Here is an 18,478-nt window from a genome sequence, read left to right as displayed (position 1 = left end):
GAACATGTTCTTTCTTTGCGCGGAACAATTTCAGCGGCGGAATTGTCCGCCGCTGAAGTTCCGCAGTGTGAACCGGTCTCGCGGAAGACACATTCACACTGATGTCTATGTTCACAGCGCGGAATTCCGTTCACGCGGGAATTACGTAGTGTGACCATACCCTATAAGGGTTTCCCAACTTGGGTGCCTCCAGCTGCTGCAAAACTACAACTCCCAGCATGCCCGGACAGCCAACGGCTGTCCGGGCATGCTGGGAGTTGTAGTTATGCAACATCTGGAGGTCTATAGTTTGGAGATCAGATTCACTACCCTATACAAATGGCAGCCATGTCTACAGCCATCACCTGTACAAAAGGTTCCCCAACTTGGGTGCCTCCAGCTGTTGCAAAACTACAACTCCCAGCATGCCTGGATACACACCTATACACACTACAACGTTGTTTACTTATGTGTGATTCAGTAGCTGTTGCTAAACTACAACTCCCAGCATGCCCTGACACCTCCCCCCCCATACACATAAGTGAGATCCCCCAGCCTTTGGCTATCAGGGTATGCTGGGAGTTGTAGTTTTGCAACATCTGGAGGTCCGCAGTTTGGAGATAACTACCCTATACAAATGGCAGCCATGTCTACAGCCATCACCTATACAAAAGGTTCCCCAACTTGGGTGCCTCCAGCTGTTGCAAAACTACAACTCCCAGCATGCCTGGATACACACCTATACACACTACAACGTTGCTTACTTATGTGTGATTCAGTAGCTGTTGCTAAACTACAACTCCCAGCATGCCCTGACACCTCCCCCCCCATACACATAAGTGATCCCCAGCCTTTGGCTATCAGGGTATGCTGGGAGTAGTAGTTTTGCAACATCTGGAGGGCCACAAGTCGGGGAGCACTGCTCTATGGTTTGTGTACACATGGGGCGGGGCTTCTCTTTATACAGTTTCATGACGTAGGATTTAAAGGGCGAAGCACGTGGTGCACCCGGAGGACTAGTGCGCCCATCATCGCCAGGGAGTATGGGTGTGGTAGTAGCCGCAGGCGGGCACACACGGAGGGCAGGCCGGGAGGGGCAGGATGTCCCCCGCAGTGTGTACGGGGCGGGACCGGTGCTTCCTTATCCGGGGCAAGGAGGCCTCCCCCTTTAGGCCTCGGCTCATCTCGTGCGGGGGATGCCCAGACCGGAGTGACCCATGCAGCGGGCACCGGGGAGGTGAGTATGCCAGGGCTGCGTGGGATCCTATGCCCTTTCTCTATAGGACAGTGTTTACCAACCAGGGTGCCTCCAGCTGTTGCAAAACTACAACTCACAGCATGCCCGGACAGCTAACGGCTCTCCAGGCATGCTGGGAGTTGTAGTTTTGCAACAGCTGGAGGCATCCAAGTTAGGAAACCTTTGTATAGGTGATGGCTGTAGACATGGCTGCCATTTGTATAGGGTAGTGATCTCCAAACTGCGAACCAACAGATGTTGCAAAACTACAACTCCCAGCATGCCCGGACAGCCGTTGGCTGTCCGGGCATGCTGGGAGTTGTAGTTTTGCAGCAGCTGGAGGCACCCAAGTTGGGAAACCCTTTTATAGGGGGTGATGGCTGTAGACATGGCTGCCCTTTGTATAACCGCTGTCTGGGCATGCTGGGAGTTGTAGTTTTGCAGCAGCTGGAGGCACCCAAGTTGGGAAACCCTTTTATAGGGGGTGATGGTTGTAGACATGGCTGCCCTTCGTATAGGGTAGTAATCCCCAAACTGTGGACCTCCAGATGTTGCAAAACTACAACTCCCAGCTAACGGCTCTCCAGGCATGCTGGGAGTTGTAGTTTTGCAACAGTTGGAGGCACCCTCATTGGGGAAACCTTTGTATAGGTGATGGCTGTGTAGACATAGCTGCCATTTGTATAGGGTAGTAATCCCCAAACTGCGGACCTCCACATGTTGCAAAACTACAACTCCCAGCATGCCCGGACAGCTGTTGGCTGTCAGGGCATGCTGGGTGTTGTTGTTTTGCAGCAGCTGGAGGCACCCTGATTGGGAAACCCTTCTATAGGTGGTAATGGCTGCAGCCATTTGTATAGGGTAGCGATCCCCTATCTGTGGAACTCCAGGTGTTGCAAAACTACAACTCCCAGGGGGTTGTAGTTTTGCAACATCTGGAGGTCCACAGTGTGGAGACCACTTTTTTAGGGGTATCTGCACCATCGGTGCCCTCAGCACTGGGCAGATGCGGAAGATACCAGGGTCTTCAGCCTGCAGTGTTCGGGCCCTTAGACATCAGCGTCACCAGATGTGTCTGGCAGCCACTTATCCTCTTCGCCCTATGGCTATGTTTACACGGCGGAAAATGCCATTCAGAAATTCCGCAAATTTTATTTTATTTTTTAAATGAACTGGTGCCAGAAAGTTAAACAGATTTTGAAATTACTTCTATTAAAAAAAAAAAAATCTTTATCCTTCCAGTACATATTAGCAGCTGTATGCTACAGAGGAAATTATTTTCTTTTTTTTTTTTTTTTTTTTCTTTTTTGTCTTGTCCACAGTGCTCTCTGCTGACACCTCTGTCCGTGTCAGGAACTGTCCAGAGCAGCATAGGTTTGCTATGGGGATTTTCTCCTGCTCTGGACAGTTCCTGATACGGGCATCAGGTGTCAGCAGAGAGCACTGTGGGCAAGACAAAAAAGAAATTCAAAAAGAAAAGAATTTCCTCTGTAGCATACAGCCGCTAAAAAGTACTGGCCCAGACTTATCATCCTGTTCACACTGCGGAATCTGCAGACGGAATTTCCGGCGGCGCCAGGACCGCGGATACTGCATTGCTGTCCTCTTAGGCGGCAATGCATTTTTGCGCAGATCTGCTCAGAAATGCAGTGCAGTCCGTGCGGTCTTGGCGCCGCCGAAAATTCCGTACGCAGATTCCACAGTGTGAACCCGGCCTCAGAGACCAAATCTGTCTGGTGTTGCCCATAGCAACCAATCCCAGCTCAGCTTCATTCTTTCAAAGCTTGATAGGGGATAAGTAACCGCTGGAACCCCCATGATCTCCGGAACAGGCCTCGGCTCTGAGTTGGTAACGTGTACGGTAGACGACGGTAGACTGATTTCTATGGGAGCGCCGAAAAGACGTGAGACCAGCGCTTGGCAATCATTGGCGCTCCCATAGAAATGAATGGAGCGCATGCCGTCTAGCTGTAGATGACACACGATTCTCACGGGGTTCTGTCCCAGAGATTGCAGGGGTCCCAGCGGTCGGACCCCCAGCGATCAGCTCCTGTGGATAGAGGATAAGTTCATTTTGGCTGCAGTACCCCTTTAAGATATGGAGGGTGGAATGGGATTGGTTGCCATGGGTAACAGCGGGCCAGTCTGGGCCAGTTTGTATGATTGGATATTATGTGTATTACATCGATATTATAGGCGGAGTTTCTCTTATTTCACCTCCTGTTTGCTCTTCCCTTCAGGCCCTTGGAGTCACCTGATGAACCATGAAGATCTTGGTAAGTGCTGATCCCAGGACCAACTCCGCAGGGGCCGGATCAGAGCTCCAGAGATGACCACATGTAATGACCACATGCGGAAAATGTCATATTGCTATTTTGATATGTGACATAATAAATGAATGGTGAAATACCCCCCCCCCCCCCCCCCCATCAACCCATTTCATGTCCCAACCCCCTCTTTATGTTCCATCCCCCCTTTTATATCAAATTCCCCCAATTTTATAGGGGATAAGATCACTAACGCTGGAGTATCCCCTTCCTTTAATAAAAGTTCATTCACTCTATGGGTTCTCCAACCCCTCTGCGGAGTTCCGCTATAGAAAATATGGCGCGGCAGCCCCTATTGCTTTTATGTGGGATTCTGCTGCACCACTCACACTGCGCAATTTCCATATATGTAGTGTGAATAAGCCCAAAGTTTTATGTGCTCCGAAGTCAGGGGTCAAGTCCTAGGGGAAAAAAAAAAGAGTGGGAACTCGCCCAAGATTTTCACTTTAGGGCTGGTCCTGCAGGACTCCTACTAATGGGAACGGTGTTCCTGCTGTGGAAAAAGTGCAGGAACTCAGTTCCCACTCCTTCCTGCAGGACTTGAGCCCTGTCCAAAGTGATGCAGTGGAAAGAACATAGCTCATGGTGCTACACTGTGTATGCAGCTCCCAATAATGGGACTGCCGTGCATGACATCGCAGGGTCTCAGTGGCCGGACCCCCCCCTAAACATATTATTTTCAAAGGATAGGGGATAAGATGTCTGATCACAGGGACTACCCCACGATTAGAGATGAGCGAACTTACAGTAAATTCGATTCGTCACGAACTTCTCGGCTCGGCAGTTGATGACTTTTCCTGCGTAAATTAGTTCAGCTTTCAGGTGCTCCGGTGGGCTGGAAAAGGTGGATACAGTCCTAGGAAAGAGTCTCCTAGGACTGTATCCACCTTTTCCAGCCCACCGGAAAGCTGAACTAATTTATGCAGGAAAAGTCATCAACTGCCGAGCCGAGAAGTTCGTGACGAATCAAATTTACTGTAAGTTCGCTCATCTCTAGCCACGATCTCTGTGCAGCACCCGGCGTTCTGAACATTATATTCAGAATGCTTGATGCAGGCGGCCTTGGTCATGACATCACACCAAGCCCCCTCATGACGCCACGTCCCTTCCATTCATGTCTATTGGAGGGGGCGTGGCGTGACGTCACGGCTGGCCGCACCCAGTGTTCTGAACGCCGATTGCTGCACGGAGTTCGGGGGGGGGGGGGGGATTGGGGGGGGTCAGGGGACATCTTATCCCCTATACTTATTTTGTGTTTTATTGATTTATTGTGAAGCATTTACTTTTTAACTCTTTTAAAGTGTTTTTGTTTTTTTATTGTTCTTTTGGCAGGCCCGGGTGTGTGTGGGGAGTCTGCTGCTCTGTGTCCTCCTCTGGTTGTGTTGGATTAAAGCGAGTATCAAGGAACCAGCGGAGCGTCCTCCATCTCCTCTACCTCATGTGCTGCAGCTCTGGGGATACAGCCGCCTTCCAGATGGCGAGGTGAGGGGGGAGCGCTGGGGTGGGAATGTAGGAGGTGAGGGGGGAGCGCTGGGGTGGGAATGTAGGAGGTGAGGGCGGAGCGCTGGGGTAGGAATGTAGGAGGTGAGGGCGGAGCGCTGGGGTGGGAATGTAGGAGGTGAGGGGGGAGCGCTGGGGTGGGAATGTAGGAGGTGAGGGCGGAGCGCTGGGGTAGGAATGTAGGAGGTGAGGGCGGAGCGCTGGGGTGGGAATGTAGGAGGTGAGGGCGGAGCGCTGGGGTGGGAATGTAGGAGGTGAGGGCAGAGCGCTGGGGTGGGAATGTAGGAGGTGAGGGCGGAGCGCTGGGGTAGGAATGTAGGAGGTGAGGGCGGAGCGCTGGGGTGGGAATGTAGGAGGTGAGGGCGGAGCGCTGGGGTGGGAATGTAGGAGGTGAGGGCGGAGCGCTGGGGTGGGAATGTAGGAGGTGAGGGCGGAGCGCTGGGGTGGGAATGTAGGAGGTGAGGGCGGAGCGCTGGGGTGGGAATGTAGGAGGTGAGGGCGGAGCGCTGGGGTGGGAATATAGGAGGTGAGGGCAGAGCGCTGGGGTAGGAGGTGAGGGCGGAGCGCTGGGGTAGGAGGTGAGGGCGGAGCGCTGGGGTAGGAGGTGAGGGCGGAGCGCTGGGGTAGGAATGTAGGAGGTGAGGGCAGAGCGCTGGGGTAGGAATATAGGAGGTGAGGGCAGAGCGCTGGGGTAGGAGGTGAGGGCAGAGCGCTGGGGTAGGAATGTAGGAGGTGAGGGGGGAGCGCTGGGGTAGGAGGTGAGGGCAGAGCGCTGGGGTGGGAATGTAGGAGGTGAGGGCAGAGCGCTGGGGTGGGAATGTAGGAGGTGAGGGCAGAGCGCTGGGGTGGGAATGTAGGAGGTGAGGGCAGAGCGCTGGGGTGGGAATGTAGGAGGTGAGGGCAGAGCGCTGGGGTGGGAATGTAGGAGGTGAGGGCAGAGCGCTGGGGTGGGAATGTAGGAGGTGAGGGCAGAGCGCTGGGGTAGGAATGTAGGAGGTGAGGGCAGAGCGCTGGGGTGGGAATGTAGGAGGTGAGGGCGGAGCGCTGGGGTAGGAATGTAGGAGGTGAGGGCGGAGCGCTGGGGTAGGAATGTAGGAGGTGAGGGCGGAGCGCTGGGGTAGGAATGTAGGAGGTGAGGGCGGAGCGCTGGGGTAGGAATGTAGGAGGTGAGGGCGGAGCGCTGGGGTGGGAATGTAGGAGGTGAGGGCGGAGCGCTGGGGTGGGAATGTAGGAGGTGAGGGCGGAGCGCTGGGGTGGGAATGTAGGAGGTGAGGGCGGAGCGCTGGGGTGGGAATGTAGGAGGTGAGGGCGGAGCGCTGGGGTGGGAATGTAGGAGGTGAGGGCGGAGCGCTGGGGTGGGAATGTAGGAGGTGAGGGCGGAGCGCTGGGGTGGGAATGTAGGAGGTGAGGGCGGAGCGCTGGGGTGGGAATGTAGGAGGTGAGGGCGGAGCGCTGGGGTGGGAATGTAGGAGGTGAGGGCGGAGCGCTGGGGTGGGAATGTAGGAGGTGAGGGCGGAGCGCTGGGGTGGGAATGTAGGAGGTGAGGGCGGAGCGCTGGGGTGGGAATGTAGGAGGTGAGGGCGGAGCGCTGGGGTGGGAATGTAGGAGGTGAGGGGGGAGCGCTGGGGTGGGAATGTAGGAGGTGAGGGCGGAGCGCTGGGGTGGGAATGTAGGAGGTGAGGGCGGAGCGCTGGGGTGGGAATGTAGGAGGTGAGGGCGGAGCGCTGGGGTGGGAATGTAGGAGGTGAGGGCGGAGCGCTGGGGTGGGAATGTAGGAGGTGAGGGCGGAGCGCTGGGGTGGGAATGTAGGAGGTGAGGGCGGAGCGCTGGGGTGGGAATATAGGAGGTGAGGGCAGAGCGCTGGGGTAGGAGGTGAGGGCGGAGCGCTGGGGTAGGAGGTGAGGGCGGAGCGCTGGGGTAGGAATGTAGGAGGTGAGGGCAGAGCGCTGGGGTAGGAATATAGGAGGTGAGGGCAGAGCGCTGGGGTAGGAGGTGAGGGCAGAGCGCTGGGGTAGGAATGTAGGAGGTGAGGGGGGAGCGCTGGGGTAGGAGGTGAGGGCAGAGCGCTGGGGTGGGAATGTAGGAGGTGAGGGCAGAGCGCTGGGGTGGGAATGTAGGAGGTGAGGGCAGAGCGCTGGGGTGGGAATGTAGGAGGTGAGGGCAGAGCGCTGGGGTGGGAATGTAGGAGGTGAGGGCAGAGCGCTGGGGTAGGAATGTAGGAGGTGAGGGCAGAGCGCTGGGGTGGGAATGTAGGAGGTGAGGGCGGAGCGCTGGGGTAGGAATGTAGGAGGTGAGGGCGGAGCGCTGGGGTAGGAATGTAGGAGGTGAGGGCGGAGCGCTGGGGTAGGAATGTAGGAGGTGAGGGCGGAGCGCTGGGGTAGGAATGTAGGAGGTGAGGGCGGAGCGCTGGGGTGGGAATGTAGGAGGTGAGGGCGGAGCGCTGGGGTGGGAATGTAGGAGGTGAGGGCGGAGCGCTGGGGTGGGAATGTAGGAGGTGAGGGCGGAGCGCTGGGGTGGGAATGTAGGAGGTGAGGGCGGAGCGCTGGGGTGGGAATGTAGGAGGTGAGGGCGGAGCGCTGGGGTGGGAATGTAGGAGGTGAGGGCGGAGCGCTGGGGTGGGAATGTAGGAGGTGAGGGCGGAGCGCTGGGGTGGGAATGTAGGAGGTGAGGGCGGAGCGCTGGGGTGGGAATGTAGGAGGTGAGGGCGGAGCGCTGGGGTGGGAATGTAGGAGGTGAGGGCGGAGCGCTGGGGTGGGAATGTAGGAGGTGAGGGCGGAGCGCTGGGGTGGGAATGTAGGAGGTGAGGGCGGAGCGCTGGGGTGGGAATGTAGGAGGTGAGGGCGGAGCGCTGGGGTGGGAATGTAGGAGGTGAGGGCGGAGCGCTGGGGTGGGAATGTAGGAGGTGAGGGCGGAGCGCTGGGGTGGGAATGTAGGAGGTGAGGGCGGAGCGCTGGGGTGGGAATGTAGGAGGTGAGGGCGGAGCGCTGGGGTGGGAATGTAGGAGGTGAGGGCGGAGCGCTGGGGTGGGAATGTAGGAGGTGAGGGCAGAGCGCTGGGGTGGGAATGTAGGAGGTGAGGGCAGAGCGCTGGGGTGGGAATGTAGGAGGTGAGGGCGGAGCGCTGGGGTGGGAATGTAGGAGGTGAGGGCGGAGCGCTGGGGTGGGAATGTAGGAGGTGAGGGCAGAGCGCTGGGGTGGGAATGTATCTACTACACAAAGGACCCCAAGACATTACCCTGCTAGGCTGCCATTGTATGAGGGTCTATCTCTGGTTTTCCTAAGGCTGGGTCCACACTACGTAACCTTTTTTCTTCGTGTATTGTATTGGACGTGCAGATATACGGCGAAAATGCGGCCACATTTTAGATATTACGGCCACATTTTCCTGGCATATTGGCATATTAAAGGGGTACTCCGGCGCTAAGACATCTTATCCCCTATCCAAAGGATAGGGGATAAGATGCCTGATCGCGGGGGTCCCGCCGCTGGGGACCCCTGTGACCTTCCACGCCGCACCCTGTTAGAATCAGCCCCCGGAGCGTGCTCGCTCCGGGTCTGATTACTGGCGATCACAGGGACGGAGCATAGTGACGTCACGGCTCCGCCCCCTCAATGCAAGCCTATGGAGGGGGCGTTACACGCCCCCTCCATAGGCTTGCATTGAGGGGGCGGAGCGTAACGGCACACAGGGGGGCGGAGCAATGACGTCACTATGCTCCGTCCCCGTAATCGCCAGTAATCAGACCCAGAGTGAGCACGCTCCGGGGGCTGATTCTAACGGGGTGCGGCGTGGAAGATCACAGGGGTCCCCAGCGGCGGGACCCCCGCGATCAGGCATCTTATCCCCTATCCTTTGAATAGGGGATAAGATGTCTTAATGCCGGAGTACCCCTTTAAATAAAACACCTTACATATTTTGCGCAGTAGAAACCCACCCTAAGGCTGGGTTCACACAGTGTAAACAAAAAAAAAGGCAGAAGTTATAAAAAGCAAATTTTTTTTTTTTCACCTAATAATGTGTTATATGACTATGGAAAAGCGCCCGACTGCACACATTGGGGGAGATTTATCAAAACCTGTCCATAGCAACCAATCAGATCGCTTCTTTCACTTTCATTTTCACACTTCTTTCTTTTTCAAAAATGAAAGTAGTGTCCCCTCATCTCCCCCCCTGTGTCAGTCATTAGTGTCCCCTCATCTCTCCTCATGTGTCGCCATTATAAGTGATGCTGAGGCCACTGATTGGCTGTGGCGGTCACCTGACGTGCGCAACTCTTGTAATACCATAGCGCCCACTGGAGGAAGATGGACAGCTTCTATCGGAATGTGTTGAAAAAAAACCTGTGTGCCACATCAAAATTCTTAGTGGCCATGCCGACCTGGCGCCTGGGATTTGCCAATCTCTTTATTAAGCTTACTTGAGCATCAAAGTCCTTTAAAAGTCTCTTTAAAGAGTACCTGTCATGATCTTGTTAAATTGTAGAATCCTCCCAGATCACTGCCCCCATCATGATAAACCACCCCCTGCCTTTATTTTTATTATTTTAGTTTTCTACCTTGATATTGCTCTGTATTTTCTGCTCAGTCTCAGTCGTATTCACAGACTGGGAAGGGGCGTTCCCCAGCAGGTGTGACATCATCTGAAGCCATAGAGGGGAGAACTTTCTCCCTCACTCTGCTACACACAGCCCAGAGCAGTTCAGTGTGAGATGAGCTATGATTGGCAAAGGCCCCCCCCCCCCCCCCCTCAGAACTCCAGACTGCATTTCATTTCCTGATTTTGGACTTTTGCCAGACCAGCAGGAGTCCAAAGTCTGTGCAAGAGATGGGGGGCAAATGTGTTCTGGACAAGTAGGGAGACACCTAGTGGCAGCTTTTTTGAACACAAATAAAACATTAAAATGTATTTATTTATTTATTCTTTTTAAACAAAGTACATTAGAAAGATTTTTTTTTACTTACCATAAGGAGTGCAATAGCAAAAATGAGTTTTAATGACAGTGCCCATTTAAGTCTCTGTATTTTCTGTGCAGACTATGACTATATATTTCTGATATGTCTTTCCCCTTGTTTTCCCTAATACGGCCCCATCCGCCATGTTGACTTGTCATCTGATTTAAGGTTTTCTCTGTTCTTTCCTAAAGCCTTTGGTCAGGAATTCCTGTAAGACGTGCGCGGTGGTGTCCAGCTCGGGCCAGATGCTTGGTTCAGGCCTGGGGCCCCAGATCGACCGGGCCGAGTGCGTCTTGCGCATGAACACGGCTCCTACTGTCGGCTACGAGTCAGATGTGGGCAGCCGCAGCACCCTGAGGGTTGTGTCCCACACTAGTGTACCTCTACTGCTCCGCAACCAGACCTACTTCTTCCAGCATTCCCAGGACACTGTGTATGTCATCTGGGGACCCCCCAGACAGATGGACATTAACCAGGGGGTCACGTATCGAGCCTTGCTGCAAGCTAAGAGCAAATTTAATGGCGTTAATATATATACGCTTACACAGAACATGATGGCCCGCTGTGACCAGATCTTCCAGAATGAGACTGGTAAGAACAGGTAAGTGCTTAGAATTTTAAATTTTTTTTATTATACATTATTATTACTATTATAAAAAAAAATATATATATATATAAAAAAAAAAAATTATACACATACACACCGTATTTTTCGCCGTATAAGACGCACTTTTTCTTCCCCAACACTGGGGGGGAAAAGTCGGTGCGACTTATACGGCAATACACCCCTATCGCGGCGGTCCCTGCAGCCATCAACGGCCGGGACCCGCGGCTAATACAGGACATCACCGATCGCGGTGATGCCCTGTATTAACCCTTCAGACACGGCGATCAAAGCTGACCGCCGCGTCTGAAGGGAAAGTGACACTAACCCGGCTCTTCAGTCGGGCTGTTCGGGACCGCCGCGGTGAAATCGCGGCGGTCCCGAACAGCCGGACTGAATAGCTGGGTTAGTGCTTACAGGACACCGGGAGGGACCTTACCTGCCTCCTCGGTGTCTTCTCCGTTCAGGGATCCCCTGTATGGCCGGCGCTCTCCTTCCTCGTCATCACGTCGTCGCGTACGTAACGACGTGATGGCGGCGACAGCCGTTGGCTGTCCGGGCATGCTGGGAGTTGTAGTTTTGCAACATCTGGAGGTCCGCAGGTTGAAGACCAATATTGGGTTAAAAATCTTTATTTTTTTTAGATTTTGCACCTATAAATTGGGTGCGTCTTATATGCCGGTGCGTCCTATAAGGCGAAAAATACGGTATATATAATTATTTTATTTTGCACACTTTTTAGTTTTTTTTCCTAGGGCAGTGGTCTCCAAACTGTGTGGCCCTCCCTTATGTTAAAAAACTACAACTCCCAGCATGCCCGGACAGCCGTTGGCTGTCCGGGCATGCTGGGAGTTGTAGTTTTGGTGTCTAGTGGCTAGATTTGTTCTTCCCATTCTGACCCAGTACAAGGCCCAACCCCTGCAGATCCCCAAATGACTGCCGTACATCTCAGACCCCACCCAAATAGTGTGTGTGGGGTGGGGAGGATGAGGCTGTGAAGGGGTATGGACAGATTCTGTATTTTTCTATGGATATTAGGTAAAGGCAGGGTAAGGGGAAAAAAAATTAAAGCGGATCATTCACAGACAACCCCTTTAACTCCTTCTTGCCGCTTTATACTCTACCTGCACCATTACTTGCGGGTGCCGTCTGTATTATATAGCTCTAATCCAAGCCATTTAACCCCTTAGATAAACCGTCCCCAAATGACTCCCAAGTATCCAAATTTTTCCAAGGCTTCCTGAAGCCAAAACATATGGCTATCCAGTAGCTTTTGCGCACATCTATATGCTACTGTTGGATAGGCGTACGATGTGACCCAGGTCCCCTCTGAGCCCCCATAGTAGTTAGGCCCTATTCTGTAATTAGTTAGGCCCATATAGTAATTAGGGCCACTTCTGGGCACCTGTAGTATAAGGGTGTAGCACTGCGCTGCACTGTGCCGTCCCCATTGACTGCTGTGCAGTGTTCGCGGAATTCGGCTAAAAAAAAAAAAATGAGCATGTTCTTTCGTTGAGCGGAACAATTTAAATGGCGGAATTGTCCGCCGCTGAAATTGCTCAGTGTGAACGGGACTCACGGAAGACCTATTCACACTGATGTTAAAGTTCACCGTGCGTAATTCCGACTGCGTAATTCCGCGGGAATTACATAGTGTGAACGCACCCTTAGCCGCCATCCCCATGGCGTTAGGTGTCCCTGTTACTGTCACTGTTATAGTGTTAGGCACCTCCCTGTAGTATTAGGCCCCCTGTTGTAGTATTCGCCTCCCGTGTTGTATTGCCACCCCCGTCCCCCCCCCCCCCCGTAGTTATTATGCCACCCCTGTTATAGTATTAGATCTGCATTTCACTTGCCTCCTGGCCTATATCACTCCTGCCGTTTTACGTTGTGCCCGCAGAGCCATGTCTGGTACGTTCCTGAGCACTGGCTGGTTTACCATGATTCTGGCCATGGAGGTGTGCGATGAGGTGTCGGTGTACGGGATGGTCAGCGAGAACTACTGCAGGTAAGGAGATGACCCGGTCCGGTGCAACCACTGTCCGGCCCATCACCGGAGATGTATTTGTGTATGTTCACACTGGGGAATTGGCGAGGAATTCTCGCTTAAAAATTCTTCTGCGGAATTTCCGTTTTGTGTTTTTTTTCGCGCTGAATTGATGGAGACTTCTGCGCAGAAATATAGGAGGAAACTGTTTTTATTTTTTTTTTTTTTTTTTTGGCTGAACGACAACTCGATGAGCGAACTTACAGTAAATTCGATTTGTCACGAACTTCTCAGCTCGGCAGTTGCTGACTTTTCCTGCATAAATTTAGTTCAGCTTTCCGGTGCTCCGGTGGGCTGGAAAAGGTGGATACATTCCTAGGAAAGAGTCTCCTAGGACTGTATCCACCTTTTCCAGCCCACGGGAGCACCGGAAAGCTGAACTAATTTATTCAGGAATAGTCAGCAACCGCCGAGCCGAGAAGTTCGTGACAAATCGAATTTACTGTAAGTTCGCTCATCTCTAACGACAACCACCAATTAGCGTCGGGCTGAAATTTTTTTTTTTATTGATTTCTATGGGACAAAGACGCGAATTCCACATCAAGAAAGAACACGTTCATTCTTCATGCGGAAGGGAATTCAGCGTCGAAATTCCGCTTGCAGAAATTCCTCAGTGTGAACTGAGAAGCGGAAATTCAGTTAAACTCTAATGGGTTTTTCATTGCTGACTGAATTGAAGGGGAATAAGCGAACGGAATTACTTGAGTGAATTCCTCTCCGATTCCTCAGTGTGAACATGCCCTTACAGTGTCCTAGAACAGTGCTTTACAAACAGTGTGCCTCCAGCTGTTACAAAACTGCCACTCCCAGCATCCAAACAGCTGTTGCAAAACTGCTACTCCACTTTCCAACCAGGTGCCTCCAGCTGTTGAAAAACTAACACTCCCAGCATGCCCGGACAGCCGAAGGCTGTCCGGGCATGCTGGGAGTGGTAGTTTTTCAACAGCTGGAGGCACCATGGTTGGAAAAAACTGCCCTAGACAGTCAGGTTGCTGTACGGAACCATAAATCAGAGCTGCGTCTCCTTCATTCTCAGGATCACGGGGGGGGGGGGGGGGGGGTCCCGGACCTTAAAGGGGTACTCTGGTGGAAAAGTAATTTTTTTTTATTTTTATTTTTTAAATTAACTGGTGCCAGAAAATTAAACCGATTTGTAAATTACTTCTTTAAAAAAAATCTTAATAATCCTTCCAGTACTTATTAGCTGCTGAATACTACAGAGGAAATTCTTTTCTTTTTGCTCTTTGCTGACATCATGAGCACAATGCTCTCTGCTGACATCTCTGTCCATTTTAGGAACTGTCCAGAGCAGCATACATTTTCTGTGGGGATTTTCTCCTACTCTGGACAGTTCCTAAAATAGACAGAGATGTCAGCAGAGAGCACTGTGGTCGTGATGTCAGCAGAGAGCTCTGTGTTCCAAAAAGAAAATAATTTCCTCTGTAGTATTCACCAGCTAATAAGTACTGGAAGGATTAAGATTTTTTAATAGAAGTAATTTACAAATCTGTTTTAACTTTCTGGCACCAGTTGATTTAAAAAATAAATAAATGAATAAAAAATAATAATTTCCACCAGAGTACCCCTTTTAAGGTCCGGGACCCCCCAGTGATCCTGAGAATGAAGGAGACGCAGCTCTGATTTATGGTTCTGTACACCAACCTGACTGTCTAGGGCAGTTTTTTCCAACTACGGTGCCTCCAGCGGTTGAAAAACTACCACTCCCAGCATGCCCGGACAGCCGATGGGTGGAGATTTAGCAATATGGTGCCATGATGGGTGGGGATCTAGCAATATGGTGTCACTTTCTGTGTGTCCTGATAGGCACCGCTCATACTGCCTCCTGCTGGACCCCTGGGAAATGTGACTCGCAGAGCGCTCCAGCTGTTCGCACAGAAGGTTTCAGCTCTTAGATGACATCTGTACATTTTGGCGCGGTGTCGTGTATATAAAAGTTGTTCTCTCTGGTACTGACTGTGCAGGAACCAGAAGCTTTACCGTATCACTTGGAGATCTTCGGAGTGACGGGGACAGGTCTCCACAGAGCCATATATCTATATATCAGAGTATATAGGGGGAGATTTATCAAAACCTGTCCAGAGGAAAAGTTGCTGAGTTGCCCATAGCAACCAATCAGATCGCTTCTTTCATGTCTGAAAAGGCCTGTGAGAAAATGAAAGCAGCGATCTGATTGGTTGCTATGGGCAACTCAGCAACTGTTCCTGTGGACAGGTTTTGATAAATCTCCCCCATTGTGTATATATAAGGCTGGGTTCACATCACGTTTTGGCCATACTGCTTTCAATCCGTTTTTCTAAAGAAAACCGTATGACAAAAAACGGGAAAAAGTGAACCGTATGCGTTTTTAAAAGTGCATACAGTTCCGTCCGTTTTTACTTTTAAAAAAACATAAGTTTTTGAAAATGTCAATTTTTAATGGGAGGGGTCTTGAGTGGGGACTTTAGGATGCAAATGCGCATGTACAAAGTAAAAACCGTATACGGTTTCCCATATGGAACCGTATACATGTGCGTTTCCCATTGACGTCCATGTTAAAAAAAAAACATGCGGTTGCAGTACGGTTTGTAAACCGGAGACAAAACCGTGGTCAACCCCGGTTTTGAGTACGGGAGAAAACCGTATTGCAAGCAAACCGTACGCAACCGGGTGCATCCGGTTTTCAATTATTTGTCTCTGTATACAGTTTTCAATACGGTTCCATATATACGGGAAACGTACTTGAAAAACGTGGTGTGAACCCACCCTAACTCTCCAAATCCCATCTTCCCACAGGGACCGCTCGCACCCTCCGGTGCCTTACCACTATTACGAAAAAGGCCGCCTGGACGAATGCACCACCTACATGACGCACGAGAGAGCGTCGCGGGGAGCCCACCGCTTCATCACCGAAAAAGCAGTCTTCTCCCGCTGGGCCCGCAGGAAACCCATCCATTTTAAGCACCCGTCCTGGGAGGCCTAAAAACAGAACGCAGTCTCCAATTTTTTTACCCATTTTTTTTAAATTATTTTTTAATGAAAGCAGGTGGGTTTTTTAATACTGGACATCTAAAAAAAAAAAAAACCTGCGCAGAATTTTTACAGGACTCTCTTTTAAGGACATCTGCCACTTGCCGGTGCTTAGGGAAGGCACGTGGTTAGAGAGTGCACGGACGTTACGTAGCTTACAAATGCTACTGTGCTGCCGCGACGTGCATCGGGCAGCATCGTACTGGATTCTCTACGGGACTACGAAACAGTATTATTTATTTTATGTAGTTACAGTGTTGTTTGAGTGCGTTCCGGATCTTCTGCAATTTCCTGCAATACCACCAGGTGGAGTGCCACACGTTACACACCCCAGTGTTAAAAGGATCATGTTTTGTTTTACCAGGTATTACATGTACTGCAGACTTGGCTATCAGGTATTTATAGGGGCCCTATGGTTTTAATATTTTATGGTATTTCTGTTATTTTTTTATTTTATTTTTTTGTTTTAAGGGTTTTTTTAGCCTGCAAAAATGGATGGGCCGGAGTAGTAGATCAGCAAGGGCCTGACTCTTGGCTCCCGCCGCACGTGTATGAGGGTCTTTTGCAACTTTGTCAGTTTGGCTCTAAATAATAAGCCACAACTTAAATTATGCATATCATAAAACAGAGTAAAGGGGGTCTGGATACTAGCGCCCCCATCGAGACCAAGAACAGCCCGGCTTGGAGAGGTAGCTGTACACGTATGGTTACACTCCACAGAAAAAAAAGGAGTAGAAAACACAATAGAGAGGCCATAAATTACATCTAGAATAGTTGTAAAACAAAAAACTACTTATTTTCACTAGTTTTTCAGTTTGCTTTTACTTTACCAATTATAATAAGTACTATGAGTGCACAAGGGTGTATTGTCCAGCAGTGGTTACTAGGGAGCTAAGGATTGAGTCAGGACCAAGCCTGCTCAGAATAGTTCACCTCTGGGCAATCGGGATACTTAGTAGAGACAAATCCGTCCATGTTAGATGAATTGCTTATGGACAGTTCAGGATGTCAGAAAAAAAGCTATAAGGAATGAACGGAATCATTTTTGAAAATGGGGGGGAAACTTCAAGGGGTTCTCCGGTGGAAAAAAATGCTGTGTCCCCCAATGGATCCTTCGAGAAAGAGAGATTTTATGGTAAGTATTAGAAAAATCTCCTTTTTTCAAATTAACTGGTGCCAGAAAGAGAAACAGATTTTTTTTTTAAATGACTTATCTTAATCCTTCCAGTACTTATCAGCTGCTGTATGCTCCACAGGAAGTTGTCGTTTCGAGTCTGACCACAGCGCTCTCTGTTGACACCTCTGTCCGTTTCAGGAACTGTCCGGAGCAGGAGAGGTTTGCTATGGGGATTTTGACATGGACAGATGTGGCAGCAGAGAGTGGTCAGACTGGAAAGAACTACACAACTTCCTGTGGCGCATTCAGCAGCTGATAAGTACTGGAAGGATTAAGATTTCTATGTAGAAGTAATTTACAATTCAGTATAACTTTCTGGCACCAGTTGATTTGAAAACGTTTGAAATCTTTTTGAATGTCTTACCCAGGCATTAGAGATGAGCGAACTTACAGTAAATTCGATTCGTCACGAACTTCTCGGCTCGGCAGTTGGTGACTTATCCTGTGTAAATTAGTTCAGCCTTCAGGTGCTCCGGTGGGCTGGAAAAGGTGGATACAGTCCTAGGAAAGAGTCTCCTAGGACTGTATCCACCTTTTCCAGCCCACGGGAGCACCGGAAAGCTGAACTAATTTATGCAGGAAAAGTAATCAACTGCCGAGCCGAGAAGTTTGTGACGAATCGAATTTACTGTAAGTTCGCTCATCTCTACCAGGCATAGGCAACCTTTTGGCTCTGCAGATGTTGTGGATTACATCTCTTATGATGCTCTTGCATCCAAAGCATCATGGGAGGTGTAGTCCAAAACATATGCAGTGCTGAAGGTTGCCTATGCCTCCTAAGCCAGTGTTTCCCAACCAGGGTGCCTCCAGATGTTGCAAAACTACACCTCCCAGCATGCCTGGACAGCATTTGGCTGTCCAGGCATTCTGGGAGTTGGAGTTTTGCAACAGCTGGAGGCACCCTGGTTGGGAAACACTGCTCTAAGCAATGCCCGTTCACATTCAAGGTGGTGTCTATCAAGTGCGATTATTTTGCCGTCTGGCGGAAAGTCAAATATATGATTTGCCGTTTTCTCTGTGGCTCGCAAAAGAGGCGTGGCCTAGCAGGAAATGGGTGTGGTTTTTGAGAGAGGAGCGTAAACTGTTCTCAGAGCTAGTTTAGATTTCAGCGTGGGCGCACGGACCCGCTGGATTTAGGTGTCTGCCAGTGCGTTGAGGAAGGCGTGATCAATGCCCCCCCCCTAAGGTTTACAATGACCGCCGTGACATCCTATCACATGCCACTTTTTGAAGAAACGGCAATGAGCGGTGCTGCAGACAGTCGACAACTTGCATGGTGCCCTATAACTACCATGGTGCCCAGCAGTCACAAGGCTGGCACCCTTTGCTGTAGTCCAGTGTTTTCCAAACTGTGTGTCTCCAGCTGTTGCGAAACTACAACTCCCAGCATGCCCGGACAGCCTTCGGCTGTCCGGGCATGCTGGGAGTTGTAGTTTCGCAACAGCTGGAGGCACACAGTTTGGAAAACACTGTAGTAGGTAACTAAATATACACTCCAGAGTAAACATTCAGGTGAGATCTCTAATGTTTATCAGTATTTGCCAATCACTTCTGAGGGTCCGACTAAATGTTCATTGCGTTCGGAATTCGCATTTTTCGCATTTTGTTATGTTGTTCCTTGTGTTCTC

The 18,478-nt window shown here is 50.9% G+C and overlaps 1 protein-coding gene across 1 annotated transcript; it reads left to right on the top strand.

Annotated features, from left to right (window-relative positions):
- Positions 1 to 974: 974 nt before the first annotated feature.
- ST6GALNAC4 (ST6 N-acetylgalactosaminide alpha-2,6-sialyltransferase 4) lies at positions 975 to 17,281 on the top strand. Its single transcript, XM_056538391.1, has 6 exons — positions 975 to 1,216; positions 3,457 to 3,492; positions 4,876 to 5,025; positions 10,187 to 10,596; positions 12,500 to 12,607; positions 15,440 to 17,281. Exons 2-6 carry the CDS (start codon positions 3,481 to 3,483, stop codon positions 15,624 to 15,626), a joined length of 867 nt encoding a protein of 288 aa, XP_056394366.1. The 5' UTR covers positions 975 to 1,216; positions 3,457 to 3,480; the 3' UTR covers positions 15,627 to 17,281.
- The last annotated feature ends 1,197 nt before the right edge of the window (positions 17,282 to 18,478 follow it).

This window comes from Hyla sarda, chromosome 9 (genome assembly GCF_029499605.1).
Source record: "Hyla sarda isolate aHylSar1 chromosome 9, aHylSar1.hap1, whole genome shotgun sequence".
NCBI classification, from domain to species: domain Eukaryota; kingdom Metazoa; phylum Chordata; class Amphibia; order Anura; family Hylidae; genus Hyla; species Hyla sarda.
Note: the sequence above shows the minus strand (reverse complement) of the source record. Positions and strands in the feature narration are given on the sequence as shown.